The 24,331-nt window shown below is 42.2% G+C and overlaps 1 protein-coding gene across 1 annotated transcript in view; it reads right to left on the bottom strand.

The window, feature by feature from the left end:
- Positions 1 to 440: 440 nt before the first annotated feature.
- Positions 441 to 24,331, bottom strand: part of FOXN2 (forkhead box N2) — a 69,647-nt gene continuing 45,756 nt past the window's right edge. The window contains exons 4-6 of the mRNA XM_054985781.1: positions 18,097 to 18,161; positions 16,960 to 17,028; positions 441 to 8,988 (exon numbers count right to left, since the gene is read on the bottom strand). Of these exons, the coding sequence (XP_054841756.1) occupies positions 8,465 to 8,988; positions 16,960 to 17,028; positions 18,097 to 18,161 (658 nt within the window). The 3' untranslated portion in view covers positions 441 to 8,464. The remainder of the gene's footprint in view (positions 8,989 to 16,959; positions 17,029 to 18,096; positions 18,162 to 24,331) is intronic.

Genomic DNA, 24,331 nt, shown 5'->3' with positions numbered 1-24,331 from the left:
AATTCTCTCCTGGCACACATTTACCTTTCTGATTGTCTGGATCTTCCTGGCAAGGAAGTAGTAAAAGAAGACAAAGGGGAGTGAAGTAGAAGAGCATGCAAAATAGAAGACTCCCTCCCACATGCTTTTCTGCCAGACACAAATGAGCAAGGAACAGGAAATGACTTCTTTCAGTTCTCCCTGGCACATTCGAGGAAGAGCAGAGAAAGAAAGGGCAACAGTACTGGTCTTGTCCACAGGCCATTCCCTCGTCCCACAAGTAGCCCACCAGCCAAAAGCTAACAAGCCAAGTCATGCGTGTTTGCCAGAATGGATCCTTCCAAGCCTGGAATTAAAATCTGTAGACTATAAAATTGCAGAGAAAAGATATCAGTCAAAAGTGTTATAAAACAAAAGTTTATTTTGAAATACTTTTATCATAATGAATTGCATCTCTTTGGTAAAAATAAACTCCATAAACATTTTAATTAATAGAGGTTAGCATACAAAAACTAAAATATCTGTAAAGTTGTCTTTAAACCGGGCAAAAACTACTCAACAGGGAAAGGGGGGTGAAGTGTTAGAATTGGTGATTAATCTACTGTCAGAGTTTTTCTAAAGAAATCCAAGGGGCTCTCATATGCTATGTCAGGTTAAAAAAAAACCAAGCTAACAGTAATTTTTCAAAAGAACTCTAATTTGATCAGAAAGCATTCTTACAAATTTTCACGTTTTAAATAAATAATAGTCACAATGAATTGGCAATTATAAACATTTCATATCACTATAAGATGGCAACATAATACTTTTAAATTATGCACTTTAAGTCTGGAAAAAATGTACACTTATGAAACAGACCTTTTATTGGCACTGGCAGTTAGCTGTGGAGAATGTGCTTTTCTAAATAAATGACAGGTACAACATTTTAAAAAATACTCTTCTTTTGCAATAAATATTTTGACTACCTCGCTATTAGCATAGTGAGGTGTGCTTTGCTTTAACCAAAGCTATTGCTTTGGCCAAACAAAGATGAACAAGTTCAAAGTTGGGCTTTCTATAAAGGATTGCCTGCAATTCTCACAGAAGATATAATTTTGCTGTGGAATATGAAAGAGAAAGATTTGCACAGCACTGGTGTCAGTATTTATCTCAAGGAGGGGCAACCCTCTCTCGGAAACCTCTGCATGTTTATTTCAGGACAGAGTTGGATTCATTTAATACTCTACCTACTAAAATGAGAATTTGGTATGAACTGATTTACCCTCCCAACTCCCCCCCCCCAAAAAAAACTTAAAAAACCAAAATAAACCTGAAATCACATTAAGGGCAGAACTCTAGGTTTGGCTCTTATGCAGCATAAGCAGAGTTGCACTATATAAACAGCTATTTTCCCACCTCACACTGCAGGATTGTGTTCTTATGGATCAAGTGAGCAGAAGGGGAAGTCAGAAACAAAGCCATAGCCTACACTTCACACGAGCCTGCAACTGTGGCACCCTGTATCAATGTTTGCCCCACATCATGTAGAATCTCCTCATTCCTGCATCAACACATGCATTCCTTCAGCAGTGGCTGAAGGAATATGTGGAGTTGGGTCAGTGAAAAATATGTGGAGTTGGGTCAGTGAAACAGGATATAAGGGCCTGACCCATTTTTTATGAAGAGCAATTGATACGGGGAAGCCATTGATGGCAGCAGTGCTGTCACACTTCAAGTTCCCCCTCTTAAGGTGTACTCCTTGAAATACTGGTAAACCATTGCAACGCCTTCACTTACCCAATAGTAAATTCTTCTTTAAAGGAATTTAGCCACTGTTATCAATCCCTAAATCTAGCTGCAGGAAACAATTCTGTTTATCCTCTTTACCTAGGCACATATTTGATCTAAAATTGTCTCTTCCTTACCTTCTTACATAAAACATAAACAAAACAGTAATTAAGGGCTTAGTTGTATATTCAGAAAGTGGTGTGGCATGCTCATTTAGAGACTGTACTATTTTAAATACAGGTAGGGGACTGGATAATTGCACACTTCTCCCCCCTCCCCAAGAATTCCCTGCAGACAGAGTAGGGAGAAGGGATCTAGCATCACCTGAACCCCACCCCCCTCATTTTCAATATGTAAAGAGTATCCAACCATGCAGTTCCCCACCCAAACTCTAAAGAAGCAGAGCCACAGGAAGATCTACTTTTTGTGAAGACACAGATTATCTCCAATTCAAGAATTTAACTAAAGAGTGGTGTAATACAGACAGAAATATTGTAGATATTCCAGGTATAACTCAGAGATATAACTACTCCTGAGAGAAATAGAGGATTGTTGAAAGTACCCTATGTTTTCAGTATGTGTATCTACATCTTAATTAGGAAGAAAGATCAAGACACAAAGGAGACACAAATACCTGGAAATATGAGCACCTTTGAACAAATTAGGAAGGCATTAATATTCTGTAATAAAGAAAACAATTGCCCTTGGTTTGGTGCTTGGGCTAGCTAGCAAAGACAGAACCTGCAAAAATTCAGTGTTCTCATCACCACAATACTACAATTCTAGCCACGTTGACTGCCCAGCCTATGTTCACTCCAGTCTGTCTTGGGGGCGGAGGGGTCAGCAAAGCATGTCTGGCCCCGTTCAACACCACCATCATCTGGCTATCTGTCCTGTCTGCGCATGACTTAACCAGATGCCAAACTAAGCAAGGATTTCACTATGGAGGTGGTGACAGGGGAAGGAGTGTGTTGGAGAAAACGTTCAAGATTCATCTATATGCTAGGACAGAGCTCTGGATGGATTTTGGCCACAGGAAGACACGTACAGCTATGTGGGAATATAGACAGTGAAGCTAGAACGTGGACTACAGCAGCCAATAGGGAGTAGTGAACCTCTAATGCTGAGAAAGTAGGGAGCGAAGACCCACTCACACAATACTGCTACTCCATGACAATACAATTCTTTTGTAAAGTCATTGTGGGAATGGTAGACAGGAGATTTGCATTTTGACCATTCCAGGAATGTTGCTGTAAGAGTTCTCTTTCCTTATTGACCGTGACAAGGCATTTGCAAGGGAATCAATGTCTCAAAAGGCATGAAGGGCCTGCTTCCTGACATCTTACAGATCTACACACCACCCAGTACGAGATGAGAAAAAACTCTGGACTGAGACACTTCAAAATGAAGGTAAGGGTCTTTGTGGTTGTATTTTTGAAAGCTCCCTGGATGCAGAAAACCACCAAATGAGGGAAGGGGCTACAGTAATCCCCATAGGTTAAGTTTCTAGGTGCAGAGGGTTTTTTTTCTTCAACCATAGGAGGAAATGCTAAAGTATTACTTCCCACCTGTAGGCTGAAGCAGTATAGTGAAGAATTCTACCATCCTATTCTGTATAATGTGCAGCCTGGCTCTTAAATGCTGTGGGAGCCAGACTTCTTGCCCTGCAGCCATTTCAGCCCTCATACTGGATTTTAAGTGGAGTTTTTTTTTCCTCAGCTTCTCTTCCCACAATGCTTTTATTGCTCTGCCATTATATGTGGAAAACTATAGAAATTATCATTAGGGAAACTGTTATCGATGCCAACAAGTACTACACATTTTCTAGAACTGACACTGAATACTGCATTCATATAAGGAGGACACATAGAGAGAGATAATTGTGCACAATGTCTGTTGGGAAAGAGACCTCAGACAGAACTCTTATCAAGTCAGATGCAAGACAACAAGACTGAACACTCAAGTTTCAGGGAAGAAGCCTCATTTTCAAGTCTGGCCCATTTTAGCAAGATCTAAATTTAGTTCTTGTCAACCATCAAAGATATGCAAGACCTAAAGAAATACTTTTTAAAAAGATACAGCAGTCCTGTTATTTGCATTGCTTAAAAACATTTCACAATCACAAGTTATTAAAACATGTACTTTGGACAAATGCTAGTGAGTGCGAGTCGACATCTCTGGTCAGGAACAACATACAGGAATTAAAAGTTGTGTTTTGCACAAAACATACAGGCCTCTTTCCATTGGTGAGCAGAGAATTCACATTAATTTTGAGCTGCAGGAGCCAGACACTACTTCACATACCTTTTGTCATTTAAGAGAGAGGCTCACAAATGACATCCCTCATGAAAATTCTGATACGGCAAGTTTACATTCCTATCCCCATATGTAAGTTCAGGCATGGGAGAAGAGCCTTACATGGCCTGGGTGAAGTACACCTGCAGGGATTTCCTCTCCCATATGAATTATCCAGGCAGTAGGACACGGGGGCTTTGCTCCAAGTACCATCTTTTAGGGATGTAGAATCTAAGGCCACTGGACCAAGTCCTTTTTCATAGGTGGTCCCACAACAGCAGAATGTCCTTCCCTGCAACCTCCTTGTATAGCAAATAAAATTTGTATTTATAGCCAGCATTTTAATCTACAAGATTTTTTGGTTCTGGCTTCTGCCTGACGTTTCCACTATGTTTCGGTTGCATTTTACTGCTTTGTTCAGTGATACTTTTTTTACAAAGCTCTGTACCACTTGGTAACTATTTCTAAAACATCTTGCCTGTTTTTCCATTAAATACACCAATTAATCCCCACAGTCAAAACATACACACGCATACACACACATACCTGGTCCTATGTCTGACTCACAAGTAGATATAGGTGTAAATCCTTACCCATGCTGACTTGTGGCTGATCTTCTGGGAACAATATCAAAACAAGGGAAGTCAGTCTAAAAGCACTTTAGGCAGGCAGATTATTGTTTTGGCCAATCAGTCAAAGCATTTGGGTTGAAAAGGAGAAGCAAGAGACATACAGAATGTGCACCAAACATATTTAAGCTTTACATTGGAGACAGTCGTGTACAAGCAGGTGAGCGTGCAAACATCCATGCATTCAAGATTTTTTTTTTTGTCTAGAACTAGCAATGTGATTACAAGGTGGAGTCATTTACAGTTGCTATTGTTTTAGCAAGGATTTGCTCTGAAATACTCAAAATGCTACATGGAGCCTTGGAATCTTAACGCCAGCCCATCTGGAGAATATCTGCAGATATTATCGGATAAGTGGTAGTTACCATCAAACAAACTACCTTCAGGCTCGGCTGTCTTTACTGCCAATGCAAACTGTTCCAGAGCTGGTAACAGGAAAGCCCCAGCTGTGCTTGCTGGATCATGGCCAATGGATTGGATTTCGTAAGAATGCCTACAGGATTACAGTGGCAGGATTTCTACAGGAGTATAAAGAAGGCAGTATTCAAGAAGAGGCAGTGTTATTTTTTTTTTAAAAAACCAACAAAACCCTGACCATCTAATACTTGTCCCTCAAAAATAAGTCAGAGAATCTCTGTTACTGGTCAGATTTTAGCTTCAATCTGCTTTGCAAAACCTGGTTTGGATTGCGGTAATTTGGAGCAGCCCCCCCCCTTCCCCAGGGATAAACTTGCTTTCGCAGCAGCTTGCAACCTTGCTCTTGCACTACAAGTCCACAGGAGAATAGTACGACGTGTCAATGACACTTCAAGCTGCCCCTCCAAACCAGGAAGATGTGGCTTACACTGATGCTTAGATCATTACGAAACACTCATTCTCAGAATTACAGGGCACAATGGCCCCCTGAAGCCCCCATCCATAAACACTGCTTGTGAAAGTACCCCTCGAGAGGAAAAGGAGTTACACAAGAGCGTAGCTGCACCTTTCTTGCAGGGACTCATCCTCATCTCAGTGGGGCTTGCACAGAAAAAGCTGCTGGTGGATTCTGCCCAGTGGGTACTGCAAACTCACTAGCCGGGAAACATCACAATCCCCTTTCGGATGCCATTTCCCACATTCCCCTTAAGAAACATCAACAGATGGCTTATTTCAAAAACTGCATGTGCTTGGGCAGCTCACTGGTCCCCCCCACTACCACCCAAACACACCCATATAAGCAATAAGAGATAAAGGGTAATCTGGACTACATGGTTGCCCTTGAGCAGCAGACTGATGATCTCATTTCCAACTGCACTACTGGAACATGCAAAGCAGAAGATGCTTGCACCATACCTTGTGGCACACTCAGGTGGTAACACAACTATTTTTTAAGACTGCAAGCACGCAAGCCCACCTGCAATCAAAAGGACCTGCAAATGTGAAAATGCAAGGCTCCCTCAGCCACTGTTCACAGAGGGGCCTGTTTCTTTTTGCAATTTCCTAGTACATTTGCAATCTCCTAGCACATGCACTGTAAGACAGTGTGTACATTGTGTACAGCCATATTTCAACCACTACAGAGATCTTGGGTCAACTGGAAAATTGACAAGGGATGTGTTGTTGCTGAGATAATGAATATGGAGAACAGCGCTATCCCTGGCTGTGTTGTCACTGGCAAAATCCCCACTGATTTTAAAAGAGTCAGAATTTCACCCCCTAAGTTACTCTTATGCAAGAAAGATGGAAGCTACCTGCAATGAAAAGTGTGTGTCATAACCGCCTTCAGTGGCCTAACAGGCGTATGTGTTCACACACTTTAAATGGTGCCCCTTAAGGCTGTATTTTAGATACTGGCTCTTCAAGGTAAGTTAGGTTAGTGCAGTTCAAAAGGGAAGAATGCAGCAAGTCAAAAAGAAATAGCCAGGACTTTGAGACAGCATGAGAACTCATTTGGCCCAGTCCTCATCATGTCTGGGCCACACCACTTCAAACTGCTCCCCCATGAAATAAACATGATTAACACAGAAATCTAGCCCGTCAAAGGAAGGCTAGGTCAGGACCCTTCCTTTTTGACATCTGGTTTTCTATGTGGAAAGGAGTTTTTGTGTGGAAGGGCACTCAGTATGTGACGCTGTACCCGCAGTGTGTCGTGGAATAGCCTTGATGCACGAACTGGGCCAAAGTCAGCTGGCTACTTCAACTCAGAAGAGCGTCACCCTCCCTCACGCAGACCCTCTACCTGAACATGTAAGCTCAAGTTGTCTCTGAAATAACAATTCATAATTCAGCCATTCAGTATGTTTCACTTAATGTAGGTATCAAGACAGTAAGGGTGACCTTAGGTTTAGAAACACACGTGTACGTTAGCAACCTTAAAAAAATAAAGAAGTGAAAGAAGGAACCAGCTTCTTATTTTTTGGTACATCCAGGAGGAAAATGCTACGTGAATGAAACTGGGAAACTAACTACTCTCTTTCAAAAATATTCAAGCTCACACGTGCCGTTTCCGCCCCCCCCCCCCCGCCCTATGCGATACTGTCGGGTATCAAGTAACGTAACTTGGGAAGTGATCCATGATGGCAGTTTTATATTATTCAGGTTACCATGGACCACCGTCTCTTTGCGCATGAAGCAGCGGCGCAACAAGGAAAGCAAGGCTGGGAAGTCATGCTCCCTACAGAACATAGGAATGGCTTCTATGTCACTAATTTCTAAAGTCCAGCAGAAACACTGCGGTAATGACCCAAAGTTCATGAACAGTAAGACAGTGAATGACAGGGATTGCGCCCACTTATCCGAATCACATGCTCCACTCTGGCAACAATATGCTGGATGGAATAGGCATCCATGGGCAGGTTCCCCAAGATCCTTTCCACTAGCGGAAGCACGTCCCCTCAAATGGAAGGAACACGTCAATGAAAGAGGCTTGAATCAGGGGAAGGCTCCTTCCATCTGAGGAAAGTGCCTCCCTTAGAACTACGTTTCAGGCAGATAGCCATGTTGGTCTGCAGCAGAACAGCAGGATTTGAGTCCAGTGGCACCCTAGAGACAAACAAGATTTTCAGGATCTACCTGGTATCTGAAGACGGGAGCTTTGAATATCAAAAGCTTACATGCTGAAAATCTTGCTAGTCTCTAAAGTGCCACTGGACTCAGATCCTGCTGCTTTAGCACAAAGATCTGTGGAATCAATACACGGGTACAGGAGGTAACACACACACACAGGTCCAATCTGCTTGACCTTGACTTCCTGATTTTGATGGCTAGGAGGCCTGTAACCTAATCTGTGAACATCAGGTAGGCCTGGAGGTCGGATAGGGGCACAATTCCACATTCCCACCTTGCCCATATGTTACACAATTACGAGACACATCTGCATCCCTCAAGCTGCACTTGTACCAAAGATGTATACAAGATCTTGTACGTAAGGCAAGATGCAAATGTTCACGTTTAGCATGAGATGATACAACCAGAGTCACTAGCGGGAAACCAACCACTCTGCTGGAAATCATAAATACCCAACTTTTCTAAATTATTGGTGGAGAGGAGTTAGGTTTCCCCTTCCCACATGCACTGCACAATTAAATAAGTTCCTCAATACCTAAAAGCCACCACTGCCACCTTTCATTAAAAAAAATTAAATTAAAAAAAAATCACCAAAATTATAATCTGCAAAAATAAAAAACAAACAAAAAAGTCCTTTTTATGGCTTTGATCTCCCTTGTGAAGGGTAAAAAGTAGAGGAGTATTGCCACGCTAAAAAATAAAATATGCATTTTATATCTATCACTCTATATTTCTTTCACATGGTGTCATTATTCTTTTTTCCTTCGTTTCTGGTTATGGGTCTTTGCAGTACTTATTAGGGAGCCTAGGCATGTGCTGATCCCAGCTAAGTGAAGCAGTGACCCAGCTGCCTCTTTCAGTTCCTCGTCTATTTCTTGACAGAGCTCTTCCAGGGCTGTCTTGTGAGGCTGGCTCTTATCAGAAGGAGCAACACGCGGCTGTGAGGTATAACCGCTGTCCGCCAGGGGGTCGTCTTCTTCGTCATCGCCATCCGTGTCCTCTTCGCTGTGGAACCCTTCGCTGCCATCGCTCCCAGCCCGGCTAGCCTCTGAGACGAATTCATACACCTCATCGATGGAAGACAGAGAAGACACACTTGACAACGATGCACAACGCTGTGAGGCCACACTGCTGGCGCTGTAATTGTGATCCTCCTTGGGGTCGATGTTGGGGACCGTGGAACTGGTCTCCTGCTGGCTGGCCATACTGTGATTATGGAATGCGCTGCCATAGTTCCTTTTCTTGGAGAGCTTGAGAGGTTGTGGCTTCTCACCTATGGAAAAGTAAAGTATCAATTAGAACCGCAATGATTAGAGGCAAGGGATTTCCAGCAGCAATTTCCTTCTAACAGAAGAGGAGTGATGATTTTTGCTGGTGCCCTCTCCTGTGGCTGATGTCCACTTCATCCCCTCATGCAGTTCCGGAGGTGGGGAGTGGTCATTGTCCAGAAACAGCAGCGTTTTAGGGAGTTTAGTGGGCTGCAGATAGAGGGGCAAGGCAGGAAAATTCAACTGATGAAAAGGGCTTTCTGTTAGCAGAAAAATACCACCAAATGAAACCCAAAACCAGAGTTTAGGTCTCCACAAGTATCAGAAATGTATGTATCTTAAATCCTGATCCTCAAATTATGTACTTAGACAGTCCTTCATAATGGAAACAGATCACATTAATTCCTTTTTACAGATCCCTTTCTACCTCTCCTGCTTGTGTCCACTGAAATTTAGACTGTAAGCTTCTTGCCTTTTTTATGCCACTCTGTAAAGCTCCATTTATTTTGATTGTGCTATGTAAACACTGGATCCTGGCCAAGAGTCTATGCACAGTACACCCATCACATGTATGCTGGAGCTTTCCCAAATTTCTTTGTCATGGCAGCACCTTGCATCTTCCGTATAGCCTCTCCTGGAAGTCTTCTAGAAACTGACCCAGAGAGATCTGGGAAGGGATTTCAGACCCAACTCCTCTACCCAGAGCTTATCCCACTACAGTCATATTTTTGTAGCCAGGACAGGGTAAGTAAAAGTAAAGTTGGTGCATGCAAGCTTCAAGCTATTAATACTTTCATCAATACTCGATGGAGCTGGCAGATTTTCATTATCTGTGTAATTTGCAAGCTTTATTCCACTTTCAACAAGCTTGTGTAATTAAGAATTTCCAAAGTTACAGACCTTGTTCAATTTGCAAAGCCTACAAGGGTCCCTGCCTACAGTTAACTGCCATTTGTATTCCTCCTTAGCACAGCATAATTTATACAGAAGTGCCAGTTGCAAAGGATTCTTTAAGGTGGTTTACCTTGCTGTTTATGATCCAATGCACACCTGGGTTCTCATGTCACGTGGCTCTAGTATCGAAGACTATTCACTGAATGGGCTACACCAGACACAACGTACAGCTTCACACCTGTACTGAATGCATCACGTTGAATGATGGATACCCACACTCACACATGCATTTTAAACCCAAGCAGTGCAGCAACATTATGATATATCTGGCTGCATTATAAAGTATTATGTTTTACTGCAACTGATAGATCAAAAGCCAAATCACTGTTCAATTAGCTACATGCACCCAAATGGGACCTTTGCCGAGATACAACAGTGTATTCAGATGTCACAAACTGGTTTGTTACCAGCTTGTTATTCGTGAATCGTGATCCATATAACGAATTCTTGTCAGTCTACTAAATATAATAAATTTCAATTTGTTTTTTTTTTTTTTTTTTAGAAAAATTTTTATTGGGTTAGAATATTATTATTTTTACATTACATTCAATTTTCCCCAAATTTTTCATTTCTAACCCCCTCCCTTTCCCCCCCTTTTGTTGACTTCCAACAGCTTTCCCCCCCTCTGTCCCTTTTCCCTTACTTCTATTAAATTCCTCTATCTAAAACAGATATGCATTCTCCATTATATTAAGCAGTACATCTTTAACTCCTTTACTTACTATACACCCAAACTGTACGTCCTTGGATAAACAATTTATCCCCTTTTCCCATTTTGAATATTTCTATATATCATAAACCTATATATCATAAACCATAAAAATTTCCCACATTTAAATCAAACAAATCAAACAATTTGATTTGTTCTCTATATGTTACTCATTTCATCTTTTTATGGTAATTCTATATAGCTCATCACATAGTCAATCAATTTAACTCTTCTGTACATTCAGTTTGGTGCATATAAATCTTATCAAAGAAAGAAAATATTGTTAGTTACTCAATCCTCATGTTTAAACCTTATCATTAATTATTCTCTATCAATGTTCTATCAATTAACCTATACATATCTATATATATATATCAATCTATTAATCTAACTGCTTATAAGTTCACTTTTCTCTTCCTCCCCCGGTAAAGTCACCCCTCTCTTTTATACTTATATTATACTTCAGTAGTTCTCAAACTGCCACAGTTTTCCTCCCACCTCCCATTTCTTCTCCAGATGTTGTTTCAGCTTCTCCCAGTCCGTGTTAAACTGCCCTGAGTCCAGATCTCTCAATTTTCTCGTCATCTTGTCCATTTCAGCCATATACAGCAATTTGTAGATCCAATCTTCAATAGTTGGCACTTCTTGTACTTTCCATTTTTGCGCATACAAAAGTCTAGCTGCTGCTGTCATATAAAATATCAACGTCCTATGATGGGCTGGAATTCCCTCCATTCCCAAGTTTAGTAGCAGGAGTTCTGGGTTCTTATTTATTTGAAACTGTAAAATTTCACTCATTTCTCTTATTATTTCCCCCCAGTACTGCCTAGCTACCTCACACGACCACCACATGTGGTAGAGGGAGCCCTCATGTTTCTTACATTTCCAGCATTTATTAGAAGTATTCAAGTTCCCTAGCGCAATCTTCTTTGGTGTCATGTACCAACGATAAATCATTTTGTAAATGTTCTCTTTAATATTAGTACATGTCGTTATCTTCATTGTAGTTTTCCACAAGTATTCCCATGCCTCCATTGTTATTTCTTTATTAAAATTTATAGCCCATTTCACCATCTGTGTTTTAACTGTCTCGTCCTCAGTATACCATTTCAGCAGTACTTGGTATACCTTGGATATTCTTTTCTTATCTTCTTTAAGAAGGGTCTGCTCTAGTTCCGAGTTCTCTGTTCGTATGCCCCCTTTTGCAGAGTCCGAATTGTATAAGTCTCTGATCTGCCTATACTGGAACCAATCATAGTTAGGTGATAGTTCCTCTTGCGTCTTTATTCTAAGTTTAGATACTTCAATTTTAGTTATTTCTTTGTACGTTAAGCATTGTTGTTCATTATCAACAGCTCTCGGGTCTATCACCTCATATGGAACCACCCACAAGGGGGTTCCTTCATGTAGATAAATTCTGTACTTCTTCCAGATTGTATATAAACTTCTCCTTACAAAATGATGCAGGAACATCGAGTTGACCTTCACTTTGTCATGCCATAGGTATGCGTGCCATCCAAAAATTTTTTTATATCCCTCTAGGGCTAATAGTTTCTTATTCTTTAATGTCATCCACTCTTTTAGCCAAACTAGGCAGATTGCATCATGATAAAGTCTCAGGTTGGGCAGTTGCATTCCGCCTCTTTCCTTTGCATCTTGTAAAACTTTTACTTTCACTCGAGGCTTCTTGCCTGCCCAAACAAAATCTGATATTTTCCTCTGCCATTTTTCAAATTGTTTAGAGTCTCTGATGATTGGTATTGTCTGTAGCAAAAACATTACTCTTGGTAACACATTCATCTTAACTGCTGCAATCCTGCCCAGCCATGACAAGTTCAATCTATTCCATTTGATCAAGTCTCTCTCTATCTGAATCCATAATTTTTCATAATTATTCTTGAACAAATCTATATTTTTTGCAGTCAGCTCAACTCCCAAATATTTCACCTTACTAGTTACTTCACAATCCGTTGTTTCCATTAACAATTGTTGTTTCTGCTTAGTCATGTTTTTGCATAGTATCTTTGACTTCTTTTTGTTAATGAAGAAACCTGCCAAGTCTCCAAACTCCTTAATCTTATCTATCACTTTTGGCATGTTCTCCAGTGGGTCTTCTACAATTAACATTATGTCATCTGCAAATGCTCTGACCTTATATGAATAGTCCTTTATTTTTATTCCTCGTATTTCCTCGTCTTGTCGTATTTGTATCATCAGAATCTCCAATACTAAAATGAACAGCAATGGAGATAACGGGCAACCTTGTCTTGTTCCTTTACTAATCGTCAATTTCTTGGTCAGTTCATCATTCACTACAATTGCTGCAGTCTGGTCTCTATAAATTTCCTTAATTGCTTTGACAAATCTTTCTCCCAGTTGTAGCTTTTCCATAGTGGCAAACATAAAGTCCCAGTTTAAATTGTCAAACGCTTTTTCAGCATCTACAAAGAAGAAACCAACCTCTTTGTCACAACGCTTGTCATAATATTCAATAGCATTGATCACTGTCCTTAAATTGTCTCTTATTTGTCTGTCTGGCAAAAAGCCTGCTTGTTCCTCCTCTATAACTTCCGAGAGCCACCCCTTCAATCTCTCCGCCAATATCTTCGCAAAAATTTTATAGTCATTGTTAAGTAGTGATATAGGTCTGTAATTTTTCACGTTGGTCAGGTCTTGGCCCTCTTTTGGGATCAATGATATATTCGCTTCACTCCAAGTATCTGGAATCCTTTGATCCCTAAAAACTCCATTCATCACCTCTTTTAGGAATGGTGCCAGTTCATTGGCCATTATCTTATAAAATTTAGCCGTAAGTCCATCTGGCCCTGGCGCCTTTCCTAAATTTGCGGATTGTATTGCCTTACTTATTTCCTCATCAGTTACTTCACTGTTCAACTTATTTCTCCAAGCTTCCGAGATTTCTGGAAGTTTGGTTTTCTCCAGATATGATGCTATTGATTCTTTGTTTACTTCTTTTTTATTATACAGCTTAGCATAAAATTTATAAAAGGCTCTACTGATGGTAGTCTGCTCCAAGTATGTTTTATTTTCTTCACAGATTTTATTTATTGTTTTCTTTTCCCTTTTCTTCTTCAATTGCCATGCCAAATATTTCCCAGGTTTATTGGCACCCTCAAACGCTTTTTGATTCAATCTTTTAAGGTTCCACTCCAATTCTTTATTACTCATTGCTGTTAGCTGTTCTTGAAGAATTTTGATTTCCTGGTATATTTTCTTTTTTCCTGGTCTCTTTTTTAACTGTGCTTCTTTGGCTTTTATTTTCTCCTCAATCTCTTGTCTTTTCTCCTCTTTCTTTTTCCTTGCTCTACCATTTAAGTCCATTAGTATGCCCCTTACAACCGCCTTGTATGCATCCCAAACTTTGTTGGTTGGTACTTCTTTGTTCACGTTGTATTGTATGAAAAACTTTGTCTCTCTTCTCAATATTTCCATATTCTCTCTTTCCTGTAACAAGTCCTCATTTATTCTCCAGGCTTTCCTTTTTCTCCTTTTTCCAAATTTCCATATAATTGGGTTGTGATCTGAGCCTACCATCGGCATTATTTCTACCTCCTTAGTCCATAACGCTAAGTCTTTTGAGGCCCAGATCATGTCAATTCTTGATAATGTAAGATGCCTTGCAGAATAAAAAGTAAACTGTCTGGTTTTAGGATATTCTCTCCTCCATACATCTTCGAGAGTCTCTTGTTGAATCAACTCAAAAAAAAGCTTTGGCAATAGTCCTCTTTTCTTTTGTGCTGTTGTAGTCTTTTTGTCTAATTCCAAATCTGTCACTCCATTGAAGTCTCCAGCAAGAATTATCTGGTCATATGCAAGATCGTCTAAATGCTTCCTTAAATCCTCAAAGAAGCTTTCCTTTGCACCATTAGGTGCATAAAGTCCGACTACCAACACTCTCTTTAAATTCCAATTACATTCCACTGCTACAAATCTAGCTTCCACATCTCTCATAACAAATTTTGGCTGCAGCTCCTCCTTTATGTACAACACCACTCCTCTTTTTTTCTTGTTGGAGGCCGCTACAAATTCTTTGCCCAATTTTCCAGATTTTAAATATTTTACATCCTGTTTTCTAATATGGGTCTCCTGCAAACAAACAATATCACATTTTTGTTTTAGTAGCCAATGAAAAATATTTTTCCTCTTATTCGGTGAGTTTAGTCCATTTACATTCCAAGATAATACTTTACACTCCATATTCATAGTTTTGTTGTTAAGTCTTTTTCATTGTCCTTAATAAATCGCTCCATCTCCCGCTCAGATCTGATGCGTTTTTTTGCCCCTCCAAACTCAAAGGACACTCCTTCCGGTAGCTCCCATCTGTACCTAATATTCATGTCCTTCAAAGTCTGAATTAGCACTTTATATTTTTTCCGGTCCGATAACACTGATCTGGGCAGCTCCTTCATTATAATAATCGTCTTGCCATCAATCTCCAATGGATCTTGAAACTGTTTTGTCACAATCCTCTCTTTCATGTTTCTAGTTGTAAACTGCACAATCACATCCCTTGGTAATTTCCTCTGGGCTGCAATTCTCGAGTTCACACGGTGCGCCACATCTAGGATAGCCACAACTTCCTCCTCCTCCTTCCCCAGGTATTCAGCCAACACCTCAGTCATCTGTTCTTGCGCTGACTTTCCTTCCACTTCTGGCAAGCCACGAAAACGTAGCTGCTTCTCCATATGTTTAGTTTCTGCAACTGACATTCTCCCCTTCACCAATCTCATCTCTGTTTGTTGCGTGTCTGCTAAATTCTCCATCGCGTCTTCTACTGTTTTAACTCTCTGCTGCGTTCCTTGTAGTTCACTTCGTATTGTTTCCATACCTTTTTTCACTTCTGACAGCTCCGATTTTACTGTCTGTGTAACCTCTTTAACCTCTTTTATCAGCTCCAATTTCGTGTCCTTAAGTTCTTTAATCATATCCAAAAGTTTTTTGTCCAGGTTTTTATCCAGGTTTTCTATTGCCGATTGCCACTCTTTTTTTGACATCGTGGGGCTTGCTTTAGCTCGCTCCCACGAATCCGCTCTCTTCCTTAACTCCGTGGCGTAAAATTTAACGTTTTTCTATTTTAAATGTCCCGGTCTTCTTATAGAAATTAAGTTTTAAAGAGTCCAAAATGTCGGGCGTCTTTTCTCTATAGTTTCTCTATGATTTTGTAATCCAAGATGGCCTACTTCCTCTTCCGCTGAAGCCGCGACCCTTCCCCTTTCAAAAATGGCGATTCCCTACTTCCTGCCCTCCAGCAAGGGCCGCTTCTCTCCAGCCACTCTATTGTTATTACGCACTTCCTGTCTCCCGTCTTCCCACAGCAGATCTCGCGATGGTGTCTTTTTCTCACAGCTCCAAAGCCACAGGTATTCAAAACAATAGTCCCATTTCTTTAATAACTTCTTTAAACTTAGTCTCTTTTTAAATTCGATTCCTGCCGAGTCTTCCCCTCCTTTTCACTAGTCTGTTGCAGTTTAAAAATCTACTTTTTTTCCTCTCTGTTTTTATCAATCTGTCCCGTCTCAGAAGATAATGATCTTTACCTTCTCTTCACTTTTCTCGGGTTGTAATCGCTGTTTCGATTTTAAGTTCTCCTCTCAGCTTCTTCCCCCAATCGATGCTTGGGTATGTAGGTCTTATGCCAGCCGAATTGGCCCCAAAACTGCCGCAGAGATTATAGCCGACCCGTCGCAAGGTGGGACCTCAAGGATCGGGGGGAGACTCGCTGTGTAGAGCCCCCCCTCGTCCGAGATCTAGCTCACCCTAGGGTCTTGAGCGTTCTTTGCCTGCTCCCTGCCTGAGAGCAGTCGGCCGCGGGCTATTTTCACCCCTCCGGCCGGTTAAAACGGCAGTCCGGTCAGCTCCGCAAGTGGAGCTGCGTTAGACCTCCATGGATCCCAAACAGGAAGTCAAATTTCAATTTGTGTATAACTCCTGGTTTGATTGCTTCTCGTTTCTCTTTTGTTTCCCAGCAGAGCTTCTTCTCTATACTGTTATCTCCAAGTTTATGAATTCAGACATCACAACAAACCACAGTTAGTATAAGTTACAGTTAACAAACCAGCTACAAACCCTAGTTTGAAATCCCAGTATGGTGCCAGTTGACAAGCTCTAGATTGTTGGACTGACTACATTCAGCTGCCACAACTAGCTAGGGACTGATCAAAACAGTTTATAAACGATGGTTTAATGTGATCTCTGAATGCCAAAGTATCTGTCAGTTGCTCTAACCTAGGAATGAACTGCCATGTCTTAACACCAAATTTTAAAAGAGGGTGTAAAAATGTCTTGTGCTTACAATCTAAAATGCCTTGTTCAATAGAAGTATTCAACAGCATCATGGCAGTAGCAGCATCAATATCAGAGTCTGAAAAGGAAAAGAAAACCAGCCTCATTAAGTTCTGTTGAAAAAGCAAAACATGATTGTACCATCAAAAAATGGTAATCGATACTTAACCTATCCACAATGACTTGACAAGGCTCAGAGACAAATGAAGATCTGAACTCATGTTTCCCGCAAGCCTAATACTTTTGCCACTGTACCCCACTGGCTTTTTAGATCATACAGCTAATGCACACACATAGATGAGCAAGTTTGTAACTAAAGTGAAATACCCTAACATCCTTCAAGTTTTTAGTTACTGAAGTGTGAGGTCAGAGGGAACACCCACCAAATCACAGGCACAAAGGGTGGGGAAGGGGGGAGAAAGACGGGGAATACGGACATTTTGAAAATATACATAAATGGAAAATAGATTAAAATTGAAATGAGATTTTAGTCATGATTGCAAATGCAGCTGTAAAGAGAGAAGGGGTGGAGAGAGAGAGAGAAGTTCAAGAATAAAGTTCTGATGACCAGAGCAGCACTAACAGCACAATCCTGTTATGAGGAAGTGCTCAGGAAGTCAACCTGCCCCAGAGATATGCCAGTGCAGTGCCCTGGCATCATTGCACTGGTGCAGAGCACCAGTGTGATCCCCCACCCTTGCAGGGCTGTTGGTGCAACCCCCTGCATTAGTCGAAGGGAGAGGGTAGGCCCTGAGATGTGGCAGGAGGCAGTCAACTCCCTTACCCTTAAGCCACGCCACCCAAGAATGCCCACTAGAACCAATGGAAAGTTACACTGGCAAAACCAGTGGCGTGGCCCTTGGAATCTGGATAAAGCAACCCCTCCAAGTGTCCATTGGCCCCCGATTGAACCCCCACCATGGCCAATTGTAGCAACCGGCAGGCAATATAAGCCCTGGTTCGTGAATGGGAAGCCCAGATATCAAGTCACACAAGTCAACCACATATGTTGGTTAGGATGTAGCATCTTGCCCCATGGTGGTGGCGCTCACATATTTGGGCAGAAGAAGAAACAACCAGGTGCAAGATAGAATAGTTTATTAATGTTTTTTGATCCCTATGTTTCACTTTGAACACATACACTTACCTTTGATAGACTGACCCTGACTCTGTTTCAAGACTGAGGTCAAGTAGCGAGGAGATGATGAACCACTACAACAGAAAAAAGAGAAAAGCCGCAAGGTTGACACAAACGTTGCCAGCCAAGATAAAACTCACTTTTGCATACCTCCTTTGCTGTTCAGTGGCTTCAAAATGATAGCATCTCTGTTGCTACATGATGAACCAATGCAGCTGATGGCTCTTATAACTGCCACTGCTGTTTATAGAAGGATTGTGACACCATTGCCAGAGAAGGCAATATTTGTTTAAATTTTATTGCTTTTGGAAATAAATATGCTGTAATATACTATAATAACAACACACTTTGTAAACCACTCTAAGTATGGCATTAAGTTGTCCTGAAGAGCAGTAAATAAATCAAAGGTGGTTGTTGTTGTTATTAACTTGTTTAATGATAATAGATTGTTAGTGTTCAGTGCTGATATCGAACTACATTGGAAGTCTTACATATTGTGAAAGTATGAAAGTGTTTCTGTCCAAATAATACTTTTTTTTTGTTTACTATGGATTTTGTTTTCTGCCTTCAACAGTTTGCAACTCCCTTTTAAGTACTGGATATATTTGCAATTTTCCTTTATACAAAAATAACAGTGCAATACTGAGGAGGGAGCCAGCTAGGAGTTACACTGGTATATCTTGGATTTACATTGTTGTATTCGCCCCTACAATGATGCAGCAGCCCGGTGCAACTAGCCCCAGGTCCTCTGCTGGCACGTGGCCATGGTGGCTGGGCTTGGGCATAACCAGGGCATAAGCCCCTGCATTGGCAGGCCAGGAGGTGGGGTGCGAGTGAGTCCACTTCCTGAGCCATTTGGGGAATGGGAATGCCCTCTGTAGCAGCAGAAAGTTACACCATCTAAAGTGACAATATAGCCCATAAGTACCCACTGTAGGGGAAAATTGCCTCCCTCCCCCATGCCCAGCCCCGTCCAAGTGGCTTGGCGGGTCATAGGCTGCCAACTACTGCAGCAACCAATCCACCACCAACTCCGTGGCAGCCAAGACCCCTCTCTAGCAGCCAATCAGTCCCCCGTCCTCTTATATAACCTTCAGCCAGGGCACCCATGAATCTAGGTAAGAAGAGACGGGGCCAGAGGTTCTGCCCTAGAGCCCTCTGTCATGAGGACTTAAGAGTGCAAGGTGGGAGAGGGTGCTCAGGGTGGCAGGGCAAGAGTGCACCAGGGGAACTTTGGGGAATTCGGGGTGCACATCACACTCACACGTGGGAGGAGAGCTAAGTCCAGAATGTCTGACTAACTACCACCACTCGAGTTGCCTTACAGGTTACCTGTCTCCTGAGTGCTGGTTTGGGAAGGGGCAAGGGTGCACCGATAGGTAAGAAGTAGTTGAGGAGACAGTTGCCCTGGCTTGCCAGTTCACACCAGCCTACCCTCTCCCCTCACCAGTGCCTTCACCAATGGTGGCCTCTGTGGTTGAGGCTTGGTGGCGGGAGGGTTCAGCCCACACCTGCTAGAGGCAGTTGCCCAGGTAGCTGTACTCAACTCAGCTGTTTGGGGGGGGGAGGTTCCGATCAGCCCACGCCAGGGCTCTGTTTGGTCTCCCTCAGCCAGGCTCCTCCCCTTGGGCAGAGGAGAAAGTGCAGCCACAGATCGGGGTGACTGGGTACTCATAACTCCCTCACGATGGCGAGCATGTAACCCCTTGGGCAGAGGAGAAAGTGCAGCCACAGATCGGGGTGACTGGGTACTCATAACTCCCTCACGATGGCGAGCATGTAACCCCTTGACTGTCTCCCTGACAGATTTCCAAGCAGCCATGGGAGCAGAACAGCCAGATGCAGATGAGGAGCATTTTGCCACCAGAGGGCATCCGTCATCTGGTTGCTGGCAGCACTTGTGACGATGTGGCCACTGCTGCTGCCCCTGATTACAGACAGCCTCCCAGGACGTGGAGGACCTGGCCACGGCCTGTGCAAGGCCCAGCCCCTAGCCACACATGTGTCTGTTTCCCTTTCAGGCAAGTCGTGACCCGTCATAAAGGTTAAGGAGCATGGCTGTTCCAACCCCTGGTGATCCTTCTAGACTGCTATCTGAGCCATTTCCTGGGCAGCCTGTGACTCACCTCCACTCCTGAGAAAGGAGCATGCCAGGGGCTGCCCTTGCAGCACCAGGACAGCCTCCCCCCCCAGCCCCTTCCCCCCCCTTCCGTGGACAGCCTTCCCCCCAGCCAGGCACCCTAATGTGGGTGCCGTGACCACAGCTGCACGTGGTTCCTGGCTGCCTGCTCTCTGGCTGGGGGTGGGTGGAGGTGTCGAAGGGAAGCAGGGATCATGGCCCGTGCATTGGCTGCGCCTTTGCTTGCCACTCACGCACCTATCATGGGGGCGGCGCAGCCATTGGGGCATGCTGACGGGGTTGTCAGGGGGACAGCGGGGCATGCACCTCCTGCTGCGGCTTCATTACACTTTGCCAGGCTCGGTTGCTGGCATAACTCTCCCACAAATGTCATTAGGGAGCGGACGAGTGGCACAGCAGATACGGGGGTGCTGGCGGCACGGCAGGCCTCAGGATTGCACTGTCATTTATTCATACTTTTAAATTCCATAAATGTGCCAAATGCTACAATTTTTATGCTGACTGTTATAAAAGATACACTGCTATGTTGTTAGATTAGAACATAAGAACATAAGCAAAGCCATGTTGGATCAGGCCAGTGGCCCATCCAGTCCAACATTCTGTCACACACAGTGGCTAGAAATCCAGTGCCATCTAAAGGACTGTCAGTGAGGCCAGGACACCAGAAGCCCTCCCACTGCCTTCCTTCCAGCACCAAGACAACAGAGCACCACCTCCCCACAAAGAGAATACCATCTATCTCCTGTGGCTAATAGCCACTGATGGACCTCTGCTCCATATATTTGTCCAGTCCCCTCTTGAAGCTGGCAATGCTTGTAGCTGCCACCACCTCCTGTGGCAACGAATTCCATGTGTTTATCACCCTTTGTGTAAAGTAGTATTTTCTTCTATCTGTTCTAACCCGACTGCTCAATAATTTCATAGAGTGCCCACGAGTTCTTGTATTGTGAGAAAGGGAGAAAAACACATCTTTCTCGACCTTCTCTAACCCGTGCATTATCTTGTAAACCTCTATCATGTCTCCCCTCAGTCGTCTTTTCTCCAGGCTAAAGAGCCCCAAGCGCCTCAATCTTTCCTCATAGGGAAAGTGTTCCAACCCTTTAATCATTTTAGTTGCCCTTCTCTGTACTTTTTCCAGTGCTATGATATCTTTTTTAAGGTGTGGCGACCAGAACTGTACACAGTACTCCAAATGAGGCCTCACCATCGATTTATACAGAGGCATTATGATACCGGCTGATTTGTTTTCAATCCCTTTCCTAATAACCCCTAGCATAGCATTAGCTTTTTTTATGGCAGTCGCACACTGTACTGACGTTTTTAGTGAGTTATCTATCATGACTCCAAGATCTCTCTCTTGGTCAGTCTCCGCCAGTTCAGACCCCATCAACTTGTATTTATATTTTGGATTTTTGGTTCCAATGTGCATTACTTTGCACTTGGCTACATTGAACCTCATTTGCCACATGGATGCCCACTCTTCTAGCCTCGACAGATCCCTTTGGAGTGCCTCACAATCCTCTCTGGCTTTCACCACCCTGAACAATTTCGTGTCATCTGCAAATTTAGCCACTTCACTGCTTAATCCCAATTCCAAATCATTAATAAACAAGTTAAAAAGCATTGGACCCAATACCGACCCCTGTGGCACCCCACTGCTCACCACCCAATTAGGTATGACAGAAAATTATATATCACATATATTTAAGTATTTTTCTGAACATTTTCATTTTTTCCTGGAAAAGATGGGTGAAATTTTTTTTCTGTAATTTTTTCCCCCTATAGCTGCAAAATTTCTGGAAATGTTACATCTCTAACCTTTACTATAAGGAAAAGCTGAAGGGGGGGGGGGGGCTTTACAGTTTTTAAAAAAACCAAAGAAACTCAAGAGGGAACATAATAGATATTTGTAAAATATTGCATGGAGTAGAAAAAGCGGGTAGAGAAGTTTTTCTCCCTCTTCCAGAATACTAAAACTCGTTGGCAGCCAATGAAGATGCACAATAAATTCAGAACCAAAAAAAGGAAGTACTTTTCTAGTGATCAAAATGTGGACTGCACTGCCAGAGGATGTACTGATTGCCACTAGCATAGGTGACTTTAAACTGTGATTAGAAACTACTATTAGTCATGATGGCTAAAGGCAAAGGCAGGGTGCACAACTTAAACAGTTAAGTGGGCCATAATGGATCTTGACTGGACATAAATGGACTGTACTGTTAAGTCATTTGGTTCCATTAAGGGCCTGGTTTTGTGTGTGTGTGTGTCTCATAATGCTACCTCTCAGCTGTTCTGTGGACTGAGAAGCAGCATTCTGACCCCCTTCCCATCCTATGGTCTTATATTCCAACCACAAGCTTCAAGATACAAAATACATTTGTTGTGAATGTAGGGGGGCTACCTTCCAAAGTAGCCATTTTCTCCAGACTGGTATCTGTTGCCTGGAGATCAATTGTAATTCCAAGAGAATCCTGGGCCCCATCTGGAGGTTGGCAACCCTACTTCTTGGCCACTGTGTGAAATGGATGCTGGACTAAACTGGCCACTGTTCTGATCTAGCAATGGTCCATTTATGTTCTGACTTTTTTTTAGCTTCTACACTTTAGAAACATCTATGGCATGCTGGTTGTCTCAAGGTCTAATTAGATGAGACTTTGAGAGATCAGTTCTCTCCCCAGTGGCTTTTAGAAGGCAACGTAATTGTATAAGGCCCCAGTTCAGACTGCAGCCACAGTGCCGAAGTGTGTATGATTTAACTCTTCCAGGTTTACCAGTGCTTGTGCTGTTATTAGCTCTTGGAAGGCAAAAATTTAGGCAAAGAGAGGGTGCCTCTATTTTTTTTTCCTGTCCAAAGCTTACAACAACAATAACAACGATAACTCACTTCTATACTGCTCTTCTAGACAGATCAAAGCCCCAGTCACAGTGGTGAACAATGTCAGTGTCATTATTATCCCCACAATACACATAGGGAGCTGGGGTTGATAGGAGTGGTTTACCCAAGGCCACCTACTGAGCTCATGGCAGTAGAGATTTGAACTAGTAGAGTGCTGATTCACATCCCAACCACTTAACCACTATTCTTCAGCAGCAATAGCTAACAACAGCCTATGTGTGGGATTGTTTTTGATTTGTGAACCTATGTGGAGGTAGAAGTAGGGGTGCCCACTCCAGGTAGGGAAATTCCTGAAGATTTGGGGAGCAGGTTTTGGGGAGGGAACTCAGCTGGGTATAATGCCACAGAATCCACCTTCTAAAGCAGCCATTTTCTCCAGGGGAATTGATTTCTGTTGCCTTGAGATCAGCTATAATTTCAGGAGACCTCTAGCCACTATCTGAAGGTTTGCAAGCCTAGGTAAATAGTTAAACCACAACATGCACACCCATGTTGAAGTCCTGACTGCCCCTTCTGGCTGGTTTCCACAGTCCTGAGCAGTGTAGCCTCTTTTGAGGGCAAAGCAACACTTTTGTATTCTTTTTCTGTTTCTGTTTTTCAGTGCTCTGGTTCAACACCAGCTCAGTTACTTTTCACTGCATTTTTTCCTTGACCTCTTGGAATAAGACCAATCTCTAGATTTGGATTCCAGACCAAGGTCTGACAGAGGGCTTTTAAAAATCCCCTTCAAAATATGAAGGCTTTTCATGCCAAGAAAAGTGAGACAGATATTTTAAATTAATAAGTACAATTAAATTAAAAAGAAAAAAACCACTCTGATTTGAATACATCTTAATGCAATATCTGAGGTGAGAACTTGCAAATATCATTGTTTGGAAACTGCTTAAGAATAAGTTCCTTTGGAAAGGAGAGAGGATAAATGAACTGGTTTTTCTATTATTGCTAAATATGAATGTTTAAACTTTATTTTAGTCGTCACACACCATTGCTTCAAAGTTAGTCTTGCTCTTGGTATTTTCCTGAGAAAGTATTCCATCTTTATTAGATCAAGGATTTTTCTCTTTAAATACTAGGTGTTAATTAGTTATTTTGATGGTTAAAATATACATAATTCTTTTTAAAAATTGAATACAGTTAGTTTTGCGCAAAGCATCACTGATATTTACTCCATCATTTTCATCGCTAGCATGGGTTTCTTTTCATAGTAA

The sequence above is a fragment of the Eublepharis macularius genome, chromosome 1, assembly GCF_028583425.1.
Source record: "Eublepharis macularius isolate TG4126 chromosome 1, MPM_Emac_v1.0, whole genome shotgun sequence".
Lineage (NCBI taxonomy): Eukaryota > Metazoa > Chordata > Lepidosauria > Squamata > Eublepharidae > Eublepharis > Eublepharis macularius.
This window is presented reverse-complemented; position numbering and strand designations above follow the sequence as displayed.